This window comes from Peromyscus maniculatus, chromosome 10, assembly GCF_049852395.1.
Source record: "Peromyscus maniculatus bairdii isolate BWxNUB_F1_BW_parent chromosome 10, HU_Pman_BW_mat_3.1, whole genome shotgun sequence".
NCBI classification, from domain to species: domain Eukaryota; kingdom Metazoa; phylum Chordata; class Mammalia; order Rodentia; family Cricetidae; genus Peromyscus; species Peromyscus maniculatus.
Window position 1 is genome coordinate 5,379,751 of NC_134861.1, and position 22,928 is coordinate 5,402,678.

Consider the following 22,928-nt stretch of genomic DNA (forward strand, 5'->3'; position numbering starts at 1 on the left):
GTGGTTGCTGGCAATTGAACTCAGGACCTCTGTAAGAACAGCCAGTGCTCTTAACCACTGAGCCATCTCTCCAGCCCTCCAAGTTGCTTTTGGTCATGGTGTTTTGTCATAGCAGTAGAAACCCTAACCCTAACACATGTTTTTAACTGCTGAGCCATTTGTTCAGTCCCCAGTGTCACATAATGAAGGACATCTTGGCAATTTATTTATTTATATGTCTGTCTGTCTGTCTATCTATCTATCTATTTACTTTTCAGATAGGGTCTCATCATATAGCTCTGGCTGGCCTGGGACTCACTATGTAGATCATACTGGCCTTGAACTCCCAGCAATCTGTCTACCTCTGATTCCCCAGTGCTGGGATTAAAGTCATGTACAACCATGCCTGGTTGATTGTACCCATTTAAAGTCAATACTAAAATTAAGGACATGAATATTATCATCTAAGACATGGTTCTCAACCTGTGGGTTGAGACTGCTTTGGGGGTCGAATGACCCTTTCACAGGGGTTACATCAGTTATTCTGCATATCAGATATTTACATTATGATTCATAACAATAGCAAAAATATAGTTAAGAAGTAGCAATGAAAATAATTTTGTGGTTGGGGTCATCACAACGTGAGGAACTGTATTAAAGGATTGCAGCATTAGGAAAGTTGAAAACCACTGGTCTAGGAGTTTTATAGTCTTTATGATTTTTAAAAATTATTTTGCTGTGGATATTGCTCTATATAAATAAAACACTGATGGCCAGTGACCAGACAGGAAGTATAGGCGGGACAAGGAGAGAGGAGAATTGGGGAAACAGGAAGAGAGAGGGAGAGACACTGCAGCCACCGCCAGGACAAGCAGCATGTAAAGACGCCGGTAAGCCACCAGCCCCGTGGCAAGGTATAGATTTATAAAAATGGGTTAATTTAAGATAAAAGAACAGTTAACAAAAAGCCTACCACGGCCATACAGTTTATAAGTAATATAAGCGTCTGAGTGATTATTTTATACATGGATTGTGGGACTGTGGGGCTTGGTGGAACCTAGAGAGAAGCTCTCCAGCAACATTATTTTGTGTGCATGGGTGTTTTGCTTCCTGTATTTATGTCTGTGCATCACATGAATGCAGTGCCCTTGGAGGCCAAAGAAGGCATTGGCTCCCCTGAAATTGCAGTGATAGACAGTTGCTGCCATGTGGGTGTTGGGGATCAAACCCAGGTCCTTTGGAAGAGCAGCCAGTACTCTTAACCTCTGAGCCATTGCTCCAGCACTGTGTTTTAGAGTGTTAAACTCCACAATTAGGCCTATGATCCTTTGAGTTACTTTTTGTGAAGGTTATCAGGTCTGTGTCTAGATTATTCCCCCACCCCCCAACCCCAGACAGGGTTTCTCTGTGTAGCAGAGAACTGTCAGGAAATTTGCTCTGTAGACTAGGCTGGCCTCAGATCCACCTGTCTCTGCCTCCTAAGTGCTTGGATTAAAGGTGTGTGCTACCATGCTAGCTCTAGATTATTTATTTATTTAACATGTAGATATCCAGTTGTCCCATCTCTGTTGTTCAGGCTGCTTTGCCGAAGATCATTTGATGTATTGATGAACTTCTGTTTCTAGGCTTTGTTCTGTCTGTCTGTTCTTTTGCTCATAGTGCACTAGCTTAATTGCAGTAGTTCTGTAATAAATCCCCGAGTCAGGTAGTATTAGTTCACTAATTTTATTCTTCTGTTTCTGTATATATTGTCCAAGTGTTTTGCATCTCTGCATAAACTTTAGAATCAGATTTGAGCATAGTGGTATGCTTGTAATCCCAGTATTTTTGGAAGGTGGAAACAGAAGTTGCAGAAGTTCAAATCCAGCCTCAGCTTCATTGGGGGTTTATTTATATGTATGTATGTGTCTATGTGAGTATATGCCATGTATGTACCAGTGCCCAAATTGGCCAGAAAAGAGAATCAGATTTCCTGGAACTGGAGTTACCAGCAATTGTGAATGTCCAGATGAGTGCTAGGGAATGGAACTTTGGTCTTCTGGAATGGTATCAAGCACACTTAACCACTGAGCCATCTGTCCAGTCCTCTTGATTTTTAATTTTTTTAATTTTATGTGTGAATGTTTTGCCTGCATGTATATATGTGTAATATGTATGTGCTTGGTGCCCGTGGAGGTCAGAGAGGGCATTGTATCCCCTGTAATGGAGTAATGGATAGTTGTGAACTACCATGTGGGTGCTGGGAATTAAACCCAGGTCCTCTGCAATAGCAACAAGTATTCTTTTTTTTTTTTTCAAGACAGGGTTTCTCTGTGTAGCTTTGCGCCTTTCCTGGAACTCACTTGGTAGCCCAGGCTGGCCTCGAACTCACAGAGATCCGCCTGGCTCTGCCTCCCGAGTGCTGGGATTAAAGGCGTGCGCCACCACCGCCCAGCTACTTTTCTTTTTTGAAATGAAGTCTCACCATGTAGCTCGGACTGTTCTGGAACTCAGTGTGTAGACCAAGCTGGCCTCGAACTTACAGAGATCCTTCTGCCTCTGCCTCCCGAGTGCTGGGATTAAAGGCGTGCGCCACCACCGCCCAGCAGCAACAAGTATTCTTAACTGATGATCTCCAGCCCTACCACTGGCTGGGTGTTTTGATTAGGGTTATAAACAGATGTTTATGCCCTTAGTTTGTATGTTGCAACCCAGTCCATAGTGTGATAGGATTTGAAGGTGAGGCTTTTGGAGACGCTTAGGTCTCGAGGGGGCTGCCTTCTAAATTGAGATTATCTCCTTAGAAAACAAATTCTAGCAAATTTCTACCATTTGAAGAAACAGGAAAAAATGGACCTCTGTGCACTAGAAAGGAGGCCCTGGCCAGGCACCACATCTGTTATTGACATGTCTAGTCTTAGAATGTAAGAAATTTCCTAGTCTTTAGAATATAAGAAATAAGATTTTGTTTACACCAGGCACATGCCTTTAATTCCAGCACTCGGGAGGCAGAGGCAGGTTGATATCTGTGAGTTCAAGGACAGCATGGTCTACAGAGCAAGTTTCAGAACAGGCTCCAAAGCTACACAGAAACCCTGTCTCAACCTCCCTCTCCTCCCCCCCCAAAAAAGATTTTTTTACAAGCCACCTGACCTATTATGGTATTCTCTTTTTAAATAAATACTCTTTTATCTGTTTGAATGTTTTGCCTATATGTGTGTCTGTGAACAAAATGTATGCAGTGCCCAAGGAAGCAAGAGGAGGGTGTCAGATCTCCTGGGACTAGATGATGGTGAGCTGCCATATAAGTGCTGGAAATGGAACCTGGGTCCTCCAGCAGAACAGCCAATGCTCTTACCTGCTGAGCCATCTCTCCAGTCCCCATCCTGACCCTATGATATTCGTATGGACTAGTAAAACTAGGATTGCATCGCCTGTGTAGATCAAATTAGGACAAGTTAGCATTTTACATGGACATGAGCTACTTCATTTGTTTAGTGCTTCTCTGATTTGTTTCATTAGAGTTTCATAGTTTTATTCATAGTTGTAGAACATAGCTTGTTAAATTTATATGTCAGTAATTTTGTGGATGCTTACATAAATAACATTGGGTTTTTAATTTGTTTCCACTTGTTCATTGCTAGTATATTGTAAAAGGATTTTTTTTTTCTTCTTGATATTGGGTCTCACTGTGTAGCCCTGGTGGTCCTGGAACTTGTTTTGTAGACCAGACTAGCCTTGAACTCAGTGATCTGCTTGCCTCTGCTGGGATTAAAGATGTGGACCACCATGCTCAGCTGAGATTGCTTTTTCTGTGTTAATTCCTACAGTCTCAGTCTTAACTATAATGGCTTATCTTTCCAGAGTTATTTTGTTAATTCTTTCAGATTTTCTACATAATGATTGTGTATTTTATTTCCCAAGCTGTCAGCCTTTTTAAATTTTCCTTTTTTCCCCTTTCTTTCTCCTCCTCCTCCTCCTCCTCCTCCTCCTCCTCCTCCTCCTCCTCCTCCTCCTTCTCTCTCTCTCTCTCTCTCTCTCTCTCTCTCTCTCTCTCTCTCTCTCTCTCTCTCTCTCTCGTGTGTGGGGGCTTTTCAAGACAGGCTTTCTCTCTTTATAGCCCTGGCTGTCCTGGAACTCACTCTGTAGACCTGGCTGGCTTAGAACTCACAGAGATTCACGTGCCTCTGCCTGTAGTTGTAACCAACCGTCTTATTAAATAAGAAACACAGAACCAATGCAAAGAAGAAAGCCAAGAGGTCAGAGCTAAGAGCTAAAACCTTACCCTTCCTCCTGCGGTGGTCTTACCTCTCTGAACCAGAACCACTTTCTGTGTGTCTGTCTTTTTATAGTGTTTCTGTTCTGCCTTCTCATTGGTTGTAAACCCAACCACATGACCGCCTCATGGCCTGTCTGTATAGACCTCCATGTTTTCTATGATTGGTATTGAGATTAAAGGCAAGAGTATCCAATACTGGCTATATCCCTGAACACACAGAGACTTACCTAGCTCTGCCTACCAAGTGCTGGGATTACAAGTGTACGCCACCACTGCCCTGCTTTCCTATGGCTTGCTAATAGCTCTGACCCTGGGGCAACTTTATTTATTAACATACAAATAACATTTGAATACAAATAAAATATCACCATATCTGCCTTCTGTGTGTTGGGATTAAAGGTGTACACCACCACTGCCTGTCTTTATTTCCCTTTATTTCTTATAAGAATTAGCTAGGACTTGTAGTGTGATATTAAAAAAACGATGGTGAGGGGACATTTTTGCTTTAGTTAGTGCTTTGAATTTCTTATGCTGTCATTTAGAAATGTTAGCTTTAGTTTTGTTGTTGTTGGTTGATTGGTTTTTTGTTAGGCAGTCTCATTTGTATCAGGGTCTCACTGTATTCCTGGCTAGCCTAGAACTCACTCTGTAGTCCAGGATGGCCTAGAACTCAGAGATCCACCTGTCACAGCCTCCCAAGTGCTGGTTTTAAAGGCATGCACTACCATGTCTGGTTTTAAAAATTATTTTTAAACATTAATGAATTTATTTGTGTGTGTGTGTGTTTGCCTACTTGTCTATATGTGCACCATGTGCATACAGGTGCTCTCAGAGGCCAGAAGAGGATGTTGGATCCCCTGGAACTGAAATTACAAGTTATGAGCTGTCTGATGTGGGTACAGGGAACTGAACCGAGGTCCTCTGCAAGAGCAATGTGTGTTCTTAACCACTGAGCCATCACTTGAGCCCTGGCAGCTGTTTTTTTTTTGTTGTTGTTGTTTGTTTGTTTGTTTTGTTTTGTTTTTTTTCCCTTCAAGACAGGATTTCTCTGTGTGTAGCCCTGGCTGTCCTGGAACTCTCTCTAGACCAGGCTGGCCTCAAACTCACAGAGATCTGCCTGTCTTTGCCTCCCAAGTCCTGGGATTAAAGATGTGCACCACCACTGCCTGGCCAGCTGTTGTTTTTTTTGTAGATATTTATCAAGTTGAGGAATTTTTTTCTCAGAGCCTATTTTGCTGTTCTAAAAATATTTGACACTAGTTTTTTTTTTTTTTTTTTTTTTTTTTTTTTTTTTAAAAGATTTGTTTATTTATGATGTATACAGTGTTCTGTCTGCATGTATGACTGCAGGCCAGAAGAGGGCACTAGATCTCATTACAGATGGTTATGAGCTACCATGTGGTTGCTGGGAATTGAACTCAGGACCTCTAGAAGAGCAGTCAGTGGTTACTCTTAACCTCTGAGCCATCTCTCCAGCCTGACACTAGTGTTTTTAAAAAAATTTTTAAAAAATTTTTCTATACTCGGGGTCTGGAGAGATGGCTCAGAGGTTAAGAGCAGTGATTGTTCTTCCAGAGGTCCTGAGTTCTATTCCCAGCAACCCCATAGTGGCTCACAATCATCTGTAATGAGATATAGTGTCCTCTTCTGGCATACAGACAGACAGAACACTGTATACATAATAAATAAATCTTTTAAAAAAAACAAACAAAATTTTTCTATACTCATACTGTAGTAATTGACATGAAAGTTGTGTGTGACCTCTCCACCAGCAAACAAGTCCTTTAGTAGAGACCAGTTGGTTACCCCCTAATTCAGTTAATTTTTGCCACTGTCTACATGGAGGCCACACTAGCCCCTACAGGTTGAGGGATCTTTCCCCAGGACTGCCTCTTAGCATCTGTCCTGGCCTGCCCTTAGGGTCCTGACAGGGTATAACCTCAGCTGCAGCCACTAAGAGCACCCCCTTATAAAAGGTGGGCCTTGCCCACCTCCTGTCTCCTTTCTTTTTCTCTCCCTCCGTCCCTGCCCCCTTCTCTGCTCCTCCTCTCAGTAAACCTCCTAGTGGGCCCTGTTGTGTGCTGTGTGTCTTTCCCATTGTTTAAAAATACAACACTGCCCCTACCTCAGACTGTTGTAAGTCTATGTTTGGAGCTTCTGATTGACAAGCTATAAACTGAGGTTCTCACACCTTGCTCTTCAAACTTGATTAATCTGCTAGAGTTGTTCATAGTAGTTGGGACACACTGTACTTACACCCCACAAGGATGCAAGAGAGCAGCCAGGTGAAGAGATTCAGTCATGTCTGGAAGGGCCCTGAATGCAGGACTTTTCACCCCTGTGGAGGGTGTGCCTTACTCCTGGCATGTGGATGAGAGAGGAGGCCCTGTTTTCACATAGTGCAGTGGAGAAAGGAGGCTGTATTCTCATGTGATAGAAGGAAAAGAGAAGGCCTTAATATGGTGTGATGGAGGGAGAAAGGTAGTATCTCTATCTGGTGCAACAAAGGGAAGACATTTCCTCACATTAGGACGGAAGGAAAAGGCTCTGTCCTCATGTGGAAAGGAGGGAGGGCTATGTCCTCATGTAGGAGGGGCCATGTCCTTATGTGGTAGAAGGGGGGGGTAGAAGGGAAGGCTGTGTCCTCTTGTGGTGGAAGGGAGGGGAAGGTCGTGTTCTCCTAGGATGGGAAGGAAGGGAAGCTGTAGAAGGAGATTCAGTCCTCACCTGTTAGGAGGGAAAGAAAGGCCGTGGTCTTATGTATGAGGTCCAAGAGAGGAGGTGTTTCCTCCTGTACTGGAAAGGTAGAGGCTGAGCTGTAGAAGAAGCTCTTTCATTCATTAGAGAAGAGTCCTCATGATAATAACACTGAAAGGTCCGAGATATGGAGGGGAACATATAATTAGTAACAACCTTTCCCTTTTTTTCCTCCTGGTTCTGCAGGGTGGAACCCAGATCCTCCTGCATGCTAGACAAATAGATTGTTTGTTGCATTTTATCAAATGCTTTTTGGCATCTTTTTTTTTTTTTTTTGGTTTTTTGAGACAGGGTTTCTCTGTGAGCTTTGCGCCTTTTCCTGGAACTCACTTAGTAGCTCAGGCTGGCCTCGAACTCACAGAGATTGGCCTGGCTCTGCCTCCCGAGTGCTGGGATTAAAGGTGTGTGCCACCACCGCCCGGCTTTTTGGCATCTTTTGATCCCAAAGTAGGATTTTTTCTTTTTTAGCCTGTCAGTGTGATGGATTGCATGAATTCACTTTTACGCCTGTGCACTTTTAAACTAAACATCCTACTGTCCAAATCAACTAGTTATGGATTTTAATACTATCAAGATGTTGATTAGTTATGTCAGGGAGGTCTTGTACTTTCCTCATTTTGTTTTGAAAAGGCTTTTTAAAAAAACTTGTACCAACTTTGTGGCACTCAAACAAGGCTTTGTTCCAGGCTTTTCAAGAAGCAGTATGATATCTATGTGTGACTTTTTTTTTGGCTTTTCGAGACAGGGTAGTTTTGGTTCCTGTATAGTTTTGTTCCTGTCCTGGATCTCGCCCTGTAGACCAGGCTGGCCTCGAACTCACAGAGATCCACCTGACTCTGCCTCCCCAGCGCTGGGATTAAAGGCGTGCACCACCACTGCCCAGCCTTTGATGCCTTTTTTGAGGATCCTTCCCCGGGCTGGTGATGCTGAGTTGGTGGGCACTCCTGTACTGCCTTTGTGTAGTGCCTGTTCAGGGTGTGCCACATGCTGGCATGGCAGCAGTGTGGGATGGAGAGGAAGACCTTGGGCTAGGGTGAGGACTTTTCTCTGTGTCCTGGAGCTCTGCAAGGGTGACTGAGGAGCCTAGAGCACTGTCATCACCTGCTGAGCCCAGGTCCAAGGCTGCCACATGGGTCTGCCTTAGGAGTCCGCAGTTGCCAGGCCTGGAAAGTGTGGCTGAGTAGGGAGGAACAGAGCTGGGTAGAGGTTCATCCAAGCTACTGGCTTACTTGCAAAACAGTTTTGGTGACTTGAGATGTAGTGAGCTGACTATAGCCTGTCCTTTGTGGCGTGTTCACTCCATGTGGGGAGTTGACATTCAGGAGGGCTGGATGTGGGACTGCCTATATTTCCCCGAGTGCCTGAGCTTGCAATCCTTTCTCAGCTCCCATCAGAGTACCTGTCCCTCTCCTGGGCAGGGCTGGTCAGTTCTGTCATTTGAGCCAGGTTTCTCTGATGAGGCTGTCTTCCCTATGTCTTCCATTGACCCCCTCTGCTCTTGCTCAGCTGTTAGTCTTGGTTAGCACCGGAGTCACCCTTCAGAGAGGTTTCTCTGATTGTCCCTCTAAGTAGGCCTTTTGAGCTATGTCTCATTTTGTGCATCCAGGTTCCTGTAAGGAGAGATTCACTTGGCATTATGGGTTGAATTGCATCCCCCAAAGCTATATTCAAGCTCTAACCCCAAGATCTGTGGAGTAACTTTACCTGGAAACTGGGTCTTTGCAGGACAGGCTTTTTAGCACCTGGCTAGTCTGCTCCCCACCTGTGAACTGCTGTATTTGTTTTGCAGTGCTGGGGATGGGGCTCAGCCTCGATTACCCTGGGACAGGTGTTACCGCTGAGCCACACCCTCATCCGTGAGCTGCCTTTGCATTGCCTATCCTTGTGAATGGTGCTGTATAAGTGCCTCCTTCAGCAGTTTCCAACAGGCTTTTTGTTCCATGTTTTAAACATCTGTGGTTATGACAGGGTGACAGTTCAAACTTATTTAACCACTCCCCTATTTAGCAGCACGCAGACCCTCCCAATATCCACACCTCACCTCACACAGAATATCGATAAAATTTGGAAAATAAAGCCAGTAATGTGTTGTTATCTAACAGCAACTAGTCAGACTTTGGATGTTGTCCCTTTGAGGATCATTATTGCATTTGATCTTCTTTGGCCTGGGTGGGGCCTTGCTCTGCTCTTTCATGACCAACAATTATTTTTAAACAATTTGTTCGGGATGGGGTGGGGTGGGGTGCTGGAGAGATGGCTCAGAAGTTGGGAGCACTGGCTGTTCTTCCAGAGGTCCTGAGTTCAATTTTTAGCAACCACCTGGTGGCTCACAACCATCTATAATGAGATCTGGTGCCCTTTTCTGGCATGCAAGCATACATGCAGGCAGAACACTATACATAAAAAAAAATCTAAAAAATTTTAGGGTGTTTTGCCTGCATGTCTGTGCACCATGTGCATACATTGCTTGTAGAGACCAAAAGAGCATCATATCCCCTGGGACTGGAGTTACACATGGTTGTGGGCTACCATTTAAGTTCTAGGAATTGAGTCCAGGTCCTCTGGAAGAGCAGCCAGTGTCTTAACCACTGAGGCATCTTTCTACCCAACTTACACTTCTAAAGCATCTGTCAGTTAGTTTGTTGATAGCCTCACCGGATTCCCCTCACATTTCCTTCTGATTAAATTGAGGTTCTGGTTGGGTGGTGATGGCGCATGCCTTTAATCCAGGCCCTGTGGAGGCAGAGGCAGGCAGATCTCTGTGAGTTCGAGGCCAGCCTAGTCTACAGAACAAGTTTCAGGACAGCCAGGGGTATGCAGAGAAACGCTATCTCGGAAAAAAGATTAATGTTCTGTGTTTTTGTGAGGAGTCCCACAGTGGACTGTGACTTCCTCAGTGTCCCTTCGAGAGTCTTGTGGTGTCTGTATGCCCTGTCCGTGGCTGTGGTCACTTTGATCCTGTGGTTCAGGCTAGTTTTCATTATTTTCCTTTGTAATTGTCTTGTGGGAAGAAACTTGGAGACTCAAATAATCTATTTACCTTTGGCTGTGGTTGACATTCAGAGATGATCCTTGCCAGGATATTGTAAAGTGGTGGATTTTAAATTTTCTGTTGTTTTGTCCCTGTTGGTCATTGTCACTGCTCTAAGGAAGGACTTCACTTTTGTTCACTGTTTTTTTTCTCAGATATTGACTCATTCATGTGGATTTGGGACTCCTACCTCATGTGGATTGGATTGTTCCAGTGGTCCTGTGCCTGTTCCATTAGGAGCCCTTCATCTTCCTTGGAGTCATACATTGCCTTTTAAACTCCAGGTGCTCCAGCTTTAGAACCAGCTGTTTCTCTTATGACTATGTGGCTTATTTTAAGATATAAAATCCTAGTGATTTTGTTAATTTCTTTTTTAAAGTTGCATTGTACTTCTGTGGCCTTTCTAGGTTGATGTGTGTGCTTTGTGTTGAGGTTACCAAGGTGTATGAGAGCTGGAGAGATGGCTCAGCAGTTAAGAGCACTGGCTGCTCTTCCAGGGGATCTGGGTTTAATTCCCAGCACCCACATGGCATCTAACAACTGTCTGTAACTCCAGTTCTGGGCATCTGACACTCTCTTCGGGCCTCAGTGGACACTGCATGCATGTGGTGCACAGACATACATGCAGGCAAAACATCTACACACATAAAATAAAAATAAATAATAAATAAATCTTAAAAAGTAATAACAATGGGCCAGGCGTGGTGGCGCACGCCTTTAATCCCAGCACTCGGGAGGCAGAGGCAGGCGGATCTTTGTGAGTTCGAGGCCAGCCTGGGCTACCAAGTGAGCTCCAGGAAAGGCGCAAAGCTACACAGAGAAACCCTGTCTTGGAAAAAAAAAGAAAAAAAAAAAAACAAAAAACGAAAAAAGTAATAACAATGGGCTGGAAAGATAGCTCAGAGGTTAAGAGCACTGGATGCTCTTCCAGAGGTCCTGAGTTCTATTCCCAGCAACCACATGGTGGCTCACAACCATCTATAGTGAGATCTGGTGCCCTCTTCTGGCATGGAGGCTAAATCTTGAAAAATTAAATAAAAAGTCACAGCAAGGTGTGTGAGAGCCCTTGTGGTGGCACATGGGCCAGGAATGACCATTTGTCATCATCACTCTCCTTGATGGAAGACCCTGCAAAGCCTTTGTCTTGTTTGGGTGTGGCTCAGAGGTTGGGGATTTAGGGGCTTTCGGTTTAGATGAGCATTGAGGCTAGGCTGCCCATCGCTCTGTGTCCCTGCTGGCTTGCCAGGCTTATGGGGAACCAGTGCTGCTCCTATGATGGGACTGATTCTAATTTAGTCTCTTCCATTTGAAAGAAAACGAGACAGGCTGGCCCTGCTCTGGCTGTTGTTCCTCTCTGGTGTAAGTTGGAGATGGTTGTCACTCTGCTGGGGCTGAGTGTACCAAGTTATGTGGATGGGCTTTCTTTTTTCTTCCTTCCTTCCTTCCTTCTTCCCTCCCTCCCTCCCTCCCTTTTCTTGTCCCTCCATCTTCCTCCCAGATTTTTCCTCCTATTTATTCTCTCTGCCTGCCAGCCCCACCTATCCTTTCTCCTGCCTTGCTATTGACCATTCAGCTCTTTATTAGACCAATCAAGTATTTTAGACAGGCAGAGTAACACAGCTTCACAGAGGTAAACAAATGCAACATAAAAGAACGCAATACAAGCTGGGTGGTAGTGGTGCATGCCTTTAATCCCAGCACTCGGAAGTCTGGTCTACAGAGCAAAATCCAGAACAGGCACCAAAAACTACTCAGAGAAACCCTGTCTTGAAAACCCAAAAAAAAAAAAAGAATGCAACACATCTTTGCATCATTAAAACAAATGTTTTACAGCATCAACAAATATAACACATCTTAAAATAATATCGTACAACAGTGATAGAATCCAGGTCTTTTTGCACTCTAAGAAAGTGTTTGCCGCTGAACTGCACCCAGCCCTACTTGTTGATTATCCAGTTTGCCATGTTTCTCCACCCTCTGTTTTGGCTACTTTTGCTTTCTGAGCTGGTAGCCCTTGACTGACACACCTGCTCATATTCAGGTGTGAGACTCTGAGAATCAGAGCTGTATGTGGGCAGTGGGGTGACAGCTGCAAAGGGTGCAGGCCTCTTGCGTGGTCTTAGTTGCTTATTATGGGATGGAAAGCTAAGAGCCCACGACTCCCCTTTTTCATCATTACCAGAGTTGTCCTGGTCCCTTGCCGCAGGTTGGGCCTGGTCTAGAGCTCTGTGCTTGCCTCTGGCACCCTACCTGTTCATCTTTTGTAAAGAGAACCCCAGCTTCAGGGACTGGAGTTGTGGGGGCGGTGTGGTCAACTGTAAGTGCTGGCAGGCTTCTGTGGTATGGGCCCCATAGCTTACTGCTGGTGTTCTCAGTGGATGTGGCTGCTGTTGTCTCTTTTTGTGCATTCATTGCCCTTTGGGGACAGAGCCTGCCATGGGCTTTCTTGCTGCTTCGGGAGAGGCCTTGGAGGCTGTTTTTTTTTTTTTTTTTTTTTTAAAGAACTCTATATTTTTATATTATGATCATACTTTTTAAAATGTATTTTGGGGAGTCCTTTTTTTTTGTACAGTTTATTTATAATGTATACAATGTTCTGCCTGCATGTATGCCTGCAGGGCAGAAGAGGGCGCCCGATCTCATTGTAGATGGTTGGGAGCCACCATGTGGTTGCTGAGAATTAAACTTAGGACCTCTGGAAGAGCAGCCTGTGCTCTTAACCTCTGAGCCATCACTCCAGCCCTGGAGGCTGGTCCTAATAAGGACCTCACCCTCTGGCCTTCATCTAAGACCAGTAGTTCTCAACCTTCCTAATGCTGTGACTCTTTAATACAGTTTCTCTTGTTGCGATGACCCCCAACCATAAAGTTATTTTCATTGCTATTTCATAGCTGTAATTTTGTTACTGTTATAAATTGTAATATAAATATCTGTGCTTTCTGATGGTCTTAGGCAACCCTGTGAAATGGTTGTTCAACACTCCCCCCTGCCACCCCCATTGAGAACCACTAGATGTTACCAGAAGGTTACCATAGGTTAGAAGATGGTATTGGAGGTTCTAGGAAGCAACGTGCTTGGTTGTCTTGGAATCAGGAAGGTATTTGTCAGAGGGATGTTAGGAACATTTTGTGTATACAGGATGTTGTATGTAACAGAAATATGGACTGAAGCATTCTACATATAGTCATATGGCAATTTCTCTTTGCAGAGACACAGCCTTGAAGAATTCATGGAAATGGATCAGCATCATTAAGTCAGAGCTATAACCCTGTGTTTTAGCTCAGATCTGATGGCTTGAGACTGCTGATATCCAGTGTTCTGGAAATCCAGTGCCCATAGATGTGGACCAAGGAAGAGCCCCGACCATGGTCACTCTTATCACAGAGAAGCTGCAGAACCAGAGTTTGGATGACCTTACCCGAAGGGCCCGGGAGGCTGGCCCGGTGAGTCAGCTTGGGGGTCAGAGGTGGGCACAGCCCGCTGTGCGGAGACATAGACATGGAGACAGCACACTGTAGGGTGGAGGCAGAGCTGAGTGGGGGCATTGGACAGAAGCCAGTGTCTGTCATAATCATCTCCACAAACCAAATCAACTCCTAATGCAAAGCTGACCTACACAGAATTCTGTGGCCTGCTTACCAGATCTGCCAGGGTAAGTGATCCCGTGGTCCTGCTGCCCCTTTCCAGTGATGTTTCAGATTTATCAACACAGATTCATTCACCTGCTTTAGCTTGGTGGTTGGGCCTTTTTTTTTAAAACCATGAAGCCATTTATTTATTTATTAATTCATAATTAATTTGTTAGGTTTTTTTTTTTTTTTTTTTTTTTTTTTTTTCCCTGAGACAGGGTTTCACTGTGTACTACTCATGGACCTGGAACTCACTCTGTAGACCAGGCTGGCCTTGAACTCACAGAGATCCACCTGCCTCTGTCTCCTGAGTGCTGGGATTACAGGCATGTACCATCACATCTGGTGGATATTTATTTTTAATATTTTATGTTTGTAACTTATTACTTATCACATGACCCCAGATGCACTTTAATGTTTTGTCTTTGGTTTTTAGTGCCACGAAACTTGAAGCTAACACAGATAAACTCTGAATACAGCTAGGGATTCCAGAAACACAAAGCAAAGAAAGTATGCAAATAACTCTTTTCTTTTCTTTTGGTTTTTTTCAAGACAGGGTTTCTCTGTGTAGCTTTGGAGTCTGTCCTGGAACTTGCACTCTTTTCTTAAGGTCTTATATGATGATGATGTCCAAGTTGGGTAATGTTTATGCCCAGACTGTAGGCAGAAGTCTTTCTAAACTTGGATGCCTAAAGGACATTTATTCTTCCTAGTGAACTTTTCATAAAATTTACACTTGGAAAAGTAGATTCACCTAGTCAAGGCATCCTAAACATAAGTAACAATTTTTCTTTTCTTTCTTTTTTTGGTTTTTCAAGACAAAGTTTCTTTGTGTAGCCGTGGCTTTCCTAGAACTAGCTCTGTAGACCAGGCTGGTCTCAAACTCACAGGGATCCACCTGCCTCTGCCTCCCGAGTGCTAGGTTAAAGGCGTGTGCCACCACCACCACCACCCATTAGGAGTTTTCTAATAACAAAACTGAATATCAATTTTAAAAGTAAAATTTGAAATAATTACATTTTTAATAAAACTGAAAGTCATTAAACACTCAGTGCCTCCATTGCCATGACTGTGGTGCTAGTCTGGGTAGTTTGGGCTGCCTGACTGAGCCCTGATGTGCTGGGTGGGGACAACTTGTGGTGGCCACAGTTCTGGCATTTGGGCCACCAGAATGATGCAGCTTTTGAAGCTCAAGGGCAGTAGAGCTAGAGGAGAATGCAAGGACATGGCCTAGTCTTGGGGCTCTGTTGGGGACAGAAGCTGATGTCTGCCGCTATGGACTCTGTCATTATGGGCTCACATTGTGTGCTTGATCCTGCACCCATGGTCCTCCTCTAAAGCCAGTGTCTTCCAGTCCTCCTCTGATTCAGCAGGGCTGGCTCCTCCCATCTCTGCTATCTAGGTTCACTTTATTTAGTCATATGGGCTCCTTTTTCCCAACTTAGATACCCTGAACCCGAGGCACACCCAGCTTTTCTTACTTTGCCTTTTCATGCTTGGAGGATAGTGAATAGTCCAGCTGTTGCAGAAAGACCTGGAAAAATGAGTGATTGTATCGGACTCATTGCTACCTTAAGGGAGGAGAGGCACAGATGGTTTGTGACCATAGGTGGAGGGTTGGTGAAGGCGATGGCCTCAGGTATCGCTGCCAGAGCAACAGTGAGGATCTGGGGTGTGATTGGGGTATACACTGAAGATGGCAAAAGGTTTTATTTTTAATTTTTATTAATAAAGATTTATTCATTATGTGGACTGCCATGTGGTTGCTGGGAATTCATCAAACTCAGGACCTCTGGAAGAGCAGCCAGTGCTCTTAATCTCTAAGCTATCTCTCCCAGACACCCCCCTACACCTACCCCCCACTTTTTAAAAAAGATTTGGAAATTTTTTGTTAGCAGGGAAAATGAGGGATTTGGGGGCAACAAGGAAGGAGCAGTTGACAGGTAGTTGGGCCCAGCTGTCACATGTATTTGGGCTTAGAGTATTTTCAAACAGCAGGAGACATTGGTACCTGAATTTCATATGTGCATTTCAGTTGTGCACTGAGGCTTTTAATACAGAGCTGGGAAAGTGTTTATTTGCCTCTGGAGAGGCAGGGAGATCAGGAGCCAGTGTAACTGGAGGAAGTGGGCAATGACTTGGGCAGGAAGTGCTTTCCTGGCTGAGGGTAGCAGTGAAGATCATATACTATGCTGGTTGGTTTTTGTCAACTTGACGCAAGCCTAGACATCTTGGAAGAGGTCATCTTAGTTGAGAACATAAGAGTATAGGCATTTTCTTGACTAATGATTGATGGTAAGGGCACACTCAGTAGGGATATAGTACCACCCCTGGGTCGTTGGTCCTGGATAGTATAAGAAAGCAGGCTGAACAAGCTCTGCAGAGCAAGTCAGTAAGCGGCATTCCTCCATAGCTTCTGCTTTAGTTTCTGCCTCTGGTTCATACCTTGATTGAATTCTTGCTTTGGCTTCTCTCAGTGGGCTGTGACTAGGGATATGTAAGCCAAATAAACCCTTTCCTCCCTAAGTCATTTTTACTCATGGCGTTTTATCATAGCAGTAGAAACCTAACTAAGACATATGCCTTGGTCCTGGGATTTGACTCTTAGGTGCCAAGGGCTTGAAGCAGAAGGGCTGTGATTCAGATCAGGGTAGCAGTACCCTCTAGCTGTGGGAAGAGGATAATGAGGCTAGCAGAAGCAGAGAGAAAGGCCAGCCAGGACCACCACCATTAGATTGGTCCAGGACAGATGTAGCAGAGCTAGAGTAAAAGGCTATAAGCTAGATGTCAGGGAAAGAGGCGAGAGGAAAGTGTGATGTGGCTGAGATGGAAGCAAGAAGCATGGAAGGCTCATCATACCTCTGGTTTAGGTAGATGTAACATGGGCGGTTGGTGTCCTGTGTGTGTTCCCCAGCCATGTCCATCTGGGCAGGGCCAGGCTTGGACTGGCCCAGTGGGAGCCTGCTATCTTAGCAAATCTGCTTTCTTGAGTATCTCCCACGGAGGTTCAGAAGCTGCCATGTCTCAAGGCCCTTGGATGTAGCATGAGACAGAGGCTGGTCCCTACAAATGGACATGATCAGTACTCTGCTCTCTTGCATTAGACCCACTGTCCGGGGTGTCTGTACCGTGTCCTTGGGCTGTTCACCTACTCATCCATCTCTTGCAGAGCCTTGTAGCTGCCTGCTGTGAAGTGTCTGGCTGTGCTGACCAGTCCTTGACTGTGCACTCAATACATCTGGTTAGGTCCAGGCCCAAAGCTCCTCAGCTACCCCAGGAACCATTTCTATTGGCTAAGAAAGGCCTGTCCTTCCTGGAGTCTATTGGGTTATTGTAGTAGGTGTATTCTTATGCACACAGGAGATGGCAGGCCCAGGGAAGGTGGGCTAGGAAAACAGCAGGTACTTGCTCTGGGGAAGTGGTTGGACCTCAGCAGGAGGACTGTTGGCTAGGGGAGTAGTTATCAGCCACATGGAAGGGGAAACTATTATGCTGGACCAAGGCTGGAGGCATTTGCAGCTATTGGAAAGGTGTGGGCAGCCCACTAATTATGCACAGTGGCTAAGAGCTTCATAGTATCTGTAAAGTAGCTTTCTCTCTTTCCATCTTAGCCTGAGGTGGTCCAGTGACCATAGCACCCAGGCTGATCATGTGTTCACCACCTCCATTCAGCTGTGCTGTGGGGAAAACATAATCCACTGCAGAGGAAGATCTGTCTGCCTGTAGACAGGCTACCTGTTGTTAAAGGGTACCTTTTCTGAGTCATAAACCCAACTTTTATCTTCCTTCCTTCCTTCCTTCCTTCCTTCCTTCCTTCCTTCCTTCCTTCCTTCCTTCCTTCCTTCATTTATTTATGTATTTTTTTTTTTTTCCTCTTCGAGACAGGGTTTCTCTGTGTTGTTTTGGTGCCTGTCCTGGATCTCACTCTGTAGGCCAGGCTGGCCTTGAACTCACTAGAGATCCACCTGGCTCTGCCTCCCTAGTACTGGGATTAAAGGTGTGTGCCACCCACCACCCGGCAACTTCTTTCATTTTTATTTGTTGTTTTTCTTTTTTTTTTGAGAATGGAGTTTTACCAAGCCCACCTTGCTATAAAGCCAAAATCCTGATCCTTCTTTTCCATCTCCATGAAATCCCAAGTGCTAGATTACAGGCATGTGACACTATACTTGTCTTGTTTATTGATTGGTTGATTGATTGAACAGGCTCTTGCTAAGTAGCTCAGACTGGTCTGGAACTTGGAGTATTCCTCTTGCCTTGGCCTTCCTGAAGGTTGGGATTATAAATGTGTACCACACACATGGCTTTCTCTTTATGTGAAACAACAGTAGTTCCCCAAGGCTTCTGGTGCAGTTGCTATGGCATTTCCTGCTAATCTCTGAGACTGCCAGTAGCTTATCTGCCATGTTGTAGGGGGTCATCCTGCTGTCTGGACCCTTCTCAGGACTGGGACCATCAAGCTAGGGCATGGGTCCTATATTTGTACCGTCATGAGCAGTAAAGGGTTCTCAGGTCTTGGCTCAGTCTTTTTTTTTTTCTTCAATTTTGTCTGTATGGGTGTTTTTTAAAGTTTTATTTATTTATATTTTCCATGATTAGTATTTAGCCTGAGTGTATATACACCATGTCTGTACCTGGTGCTCAAGGAGGCCAGAAGAGGGCATCAGATCCCCTGGAATTAGAGTTACAGATGGTTATGAGCTTCTGTGTGGGTGCTGGGAATTGAGCTGGGGTCCTGAAAGAGCAGCCAATGCTGAGCTGTCTCTTAACTGCTGAACTATCTCCAGCCTCTCAAGGTCTTTCTGAAAAGTAACTAGGTGGTGAGGTTTGAAAGACCATTAGCACACATCATCTAAAAGTAAAGGGCCAGAACTTCAAAAGCAAGTATGAGGAAGTGTGTAGTGGCGTGGGACGATGTCATTTGTTCAGCTACACCTCGTTAGGTTAAAACTTCTTTGGGCCAGTGAAATGGCTCAGTGGGTAAAGGTATTTGTTGCCAAACCTGATGATCTGAATTTGATCCTGGAACCCACGTGGTGGAAGGAAAGAACTAACTCCCGTAGGTTGCTTCTCATTTTAACATGTACACTGTAGCACATCTATAACCTGCCCCTCTATACAGAGAATAAATATTAAAAAAAAAAAAACAACCAAAAAACTCAACCCTTTTATTAAGAAAAAGATATTTTCTAGAGGTCAGTGCTTTTTATTTTAAACATCAACAGAGGTGTTAGGGAGAATTAGCATTACTGTAGTGAACTCTGAAGTTTGCACATGAGTACTGAGACTTCTCTCTTGTCACTTTTAGTATTCTGCTGAGAAACTGAACAAAAGTGGCCATTTGTTCCCTTTGGAGATTGGCGGTAAGTGTCTCAGAAGCCCAGGTAGGCTCTTTCTAGGGCTAAAGAAGCTGATGATGGAGCAAGGTGGTGTTGGACCTTTGACCAGGAGGGGGTTTTGGAGCTGGACTGAGTCAGATATTTAGAGCAAGATTTAGGGAGGCCTTCGTGTGACCTACATGTGGGACAGGAAGATCATGAGCCACCCCCCCCACATCACCCCCACACCCACTCATGGTCTAGGAGTCAGAACTGGTCTCTGAGCAGGATGGGCCAGGGTCAAGGCTCAGCAAGGCCTCTCTTTGCTGCTGCTGGTGATGTGGGAGGAAGCTAGGGACTGCTTTACCCTTTATGTGAAACACAAGGCCCACTTTGTGGTTTCCTTCAGCCATCGGGAGGATAATCAGGTGGTATAAGGTTCTGGCTGCCATTCTGCTGTGGTACACTGACTGAATAAGTACTCCTGCACCTGCCTAGGCTCGCCCTCACTTCCTGACACATTACTCTTTAGTGGTTATAGAGGATAGTGGTCCCTAATTGTGCAGCACACTTCTGATCAATCCAAGCAAAGACCCTGGGGTTAGAATCACCCTGTGTTGGTCTTGACAGTGGGAACAGCTTACTTGGTAGAACCATGTCAGATTCACCTAGCTGATTACAAAGGTACAGGGATTGACTGACTTTTTCACGAAAAGTTGGAGGACGTGAGGTCCCCATCCCCGTCTCACCTGGCCTGTGTCTTCACTCCCACTTGATTTTGGCTCCTCCAGTCCATCCTGCATGTGGGGCCATGTTAACTAGCTCCGTCCCTGCTCAGAGTTTCTGAGGGCTTCTTATGCACTCCTTTCTTCCCTTTCCCCCTCAGTCCCCTCTCTTGCCTCCTTGCTGTCTCAGGTCACCCCAGGGCCCTTGATGTATCTTTCCCTAGAGGTGACCCTGGCTGTTTTTCCTGTTGGTCTCTGTGGCCTCTACTCCAGTGTCTCTTAGCTTGACAGTGGTTAGAAGAAGCAGGGAAAGGCTGAGTGACCTGTTGGATGCCCTCCCATTAAGAGTGTCCAGAGCATCCTCTGGTCAGGTCATTGGATATTTGGGCTTCACAGCTGGGTTGACTCTATATGAAGACACCCACGTACCTGACTTTGCACTTCTCTGTGTGAGGGCTGGAGCAGGTTTCTGCCCTTTGCAGCTAACAAGAGGAATAAGAGCTAGGGTCATAGTAGCTCTAAGAGGCTCATGCAGAGTCTGGATGCCAGGTTGTACTGAGTGCTTGAGCTGACCAGAGGAGAGCTGGATTGGTCTGGGCACGTGTATGGAAAGCTGCCATGTGGACATATCCCCTGGGGGGTGTAGATTTGTATTAGCTCCCGAGTGCTGACTGAGTCTTGTGAGCTACAATCTGGGCTCAGTGTCTTAAGGACTCCTAAATCTTCCTCAGGGGGTTTGATGTTGCATTTAAGCCGTGATGTCTTAGGTGCATGGTGTTACAGGATGACCAGCCACCAAGGGGCCATTGCCAGCACCCTGCTTTAGGGCTGAAGAAGTGGAGGCTTGAGGATGTTGGGTGGGGGGTCCCAGTCCAGTGTTCAGCAGGCAGATGTCCAGGCCAAGTCTTGTTTTGTTTAAGACAGGGTTTCACTGTGTATCTTAGACACAAAGTAAAACTCAAATGCTCATCAATCCTGCCTCTGCCTCACAAATACTGGGATCACAGAAATGAACCACTATACCCAGCTTCAGCCAAAGCCTCTGTGAGAAGATTTGAGACTGGCTGTCCGCTTTAGTCATTAAGAAATGCAGCAATTTGCCAGGCGGTGGGGGCGCCCGCCTTTAATCCCAGCACTCTGGAGGCAGAGCCAGGAGGATGTCTGTGAGTTCGAGGCCAGCCTGGTCTACAGAGCCAGTTCCAGGACATGCTTCAAAGCTACACAGAGAAACCCTGTCTCGAAAACAAAATGAAACAAAAACAAATAAAAAAGGAAATGTGGCGATTTCTAAGAAGTAGCTTTGTCTGGCTCCTGTCTGACAAAGGTTCACCTTTAGAGGCTAGCCAGGGACAGGGGTGAAGCATTTTTATGACACAATCAATATATTAGTGAAATGGAGGTAAGATGGAATCAGTTGTTTTCAGGAAACACAGGTGGAGAGACAACTCCTTAGGACCAGGTGAAGCCAGGCCTGGTGGCGCACACCTTTAATCTCAGGGCTCAGGAGGCAGAGGCAGGTGGATCTGTGACTTTGGGATCAGCCTGGTCTACAGAGTGAGTTTCAGGACAACCAGGGCTATAGAGAGAGAACCTGGCTCGAAAAAAATTAACAAATAAAGACCAGGTGAAGCTTGGTGATTTAGATGCCAGTGTCCACTGAAGATCGGGTGGTAGCAACCATGTAAAACAGAGGTGTTTTTGTTCAGATGTGTCCATGAGCCTGGGAAGGGGTTCAACAGTGTGGCTTCCTATTGCTCACCTGTTTCTTCCCACACCTTTGTGTTTCCTTAGTGGACAAAAGTCCCTGGAAGGCCTTACATGGAGGATGGCCCATTGGGAGCCAGGTGGCCTCAGGCCCCTTCCCACTGGGCCCACTTGGTGTGTCTCACACCGAAGGTCTCAAATGGCAGCTGGCATCTCCAGGGTCTACGGAAATGGGCAGCTTCTTGGACTTCCGTGAGAGCACAGGGCCACCTGCAGCACCACCGACCAAGCGACACTGCCGGTCCCTGTCAGAACCAGAGGAGCTGGCTCGATGCCGCTCCCCATGGCGCCCTGGTAACTCCAGGGTGTGGACCCCCATCTCTAAGAGGAGATGCAACAGTGGTGGGAGTGCCACACTGCAGAGCTGCAGTGGCCTCGGGAACCCTACCCTGCAGGCAAGTCGAGGCCCAGGCCTACCCAGGAGTCCTGTGTCACCTGCTGGCCCCACCTCACCGATGACACCCCGGCCAGCTTCAGCCAGCAGTGGCTTTGTGGATGGCAGTGAGGGCAATACAAGCTCAGGTCCACCTTGGCTTTCTGCAGGACCCTGTCCGTTTTCCTCCAGGCGCCGACTGTCTCTCTCACAAGAGCACCTTGTAGATGCAAGCACTTGCCTGCCTTCAGCCAGCAGCACCCCCACATCCACACCGGAGCTAGGCCGACACCATGGCCTGCTCCGGTGCCGGTCACAGCCTTGCGTATTGGATGGGAGGAGGGTCCGGCGCAAGCGGAGACGGGAGGAGGATGCCAGGTGGACGCGCCCATCCTTGGACTTTCTGAAAATGACACGGGTGAGGCTACATTTTTGTTCTGGGTTGCTTAGGAAGCCTATGCTTTGCCTTGTGTTGGTCTTGGGGTAAGGTTGGTTATGGCCGGCAGTCCTCTAATCTTACTTGACTACTTTCTTCTGAACCAAGGTGCTGTGTAAGGCCAGCTTGTCAGGGAACATGGCATAGCTGGGTTGGAAGGGGGATGGTCTGTCCCAACTGACCCCCAACACTTCAGTCATACTCCACAGGCAGAACCCCCACATGTGGAACCTGGACCCTGGGCTCTGAGGAAGCAAGGAGGGACTGAGTGTGGATTTTCAACTAAGCTGTTGTATTTGGTGCATCCTCATCTCTTGGGAACCCTAACTACATTTTGAGGGTGGCAGTTACTTAGAAAGTGAGAAGCCTTTCCTGGAAGCTGAGGCAGAGCTTGGTACCACCGAAGGCCCAGACCCTTGGCTTGTGATGGCTACAGGAGCCAGAGCTGCTGACTTGGGCTGTGCCTCATTCAGAGACCAGCAGGTCTGTGCTGTGCTCTAACATCCTGGACATTCCTGGCACATTCTGGGGAGTGTTTTGTTTTGTTTTGAGACAGAGTTTCTCTGTGTAACCTTGACTGTCCTGGAACTCACTCTATAGATCAGGCTGGCCTTGAACTCAGACATCCACCTGCCTCTTCTGCCTCCTGAGTTCTGGG

The 22,928-nt window shown here is 45.9% G+C and overlaps 1 protein-coding gene across 6 annotated transcripts in view; it reads left to right on the top strand.

Moving 5' to 3' along the window:
• Fam53a (family with sequence similarity 53 member A) overlaps nucleotides 1-22,928 on the top strand; it is a 34,209-nt gene that overhangs the window by 4,308 nt on the left and 6,973 nt on the right. For 3 of the 6 annotated variants that reach the window (XM_042285773.2, XM_042285772.2, XM_015991476.3), the window contains 4 exons: nucleotides 10,181-10,309; nucleotides 13,234-13,468; nucleotides 18,963-19,017; nucleotides 21,489-22,252. In XM_042285773.2, the coding sequence (XP_042141707.1) occupies nucleotides 13,391-13,468; nucleotides 18,963-19,017; nucleotides 21,489-22,252 (897 nt within the window). In that variant the 5' untranslated portion in view covers nucleotides 10,181-10,309; nucleotides 13,234-13,390. Of the gene's footprint in view, nucleotides 1-10,180; nucleotides 10,310-13,233; nucleotides 13,678-18,962; nucleotides 19,018-21,488; nucleotides 22,253-22,928 lie in introns of all 6 variants that reach the window. The other 3 variants (XM_006972891.4, XM_076545736.1, XM_076545738.1) reach the window with 2 other exon arrangements.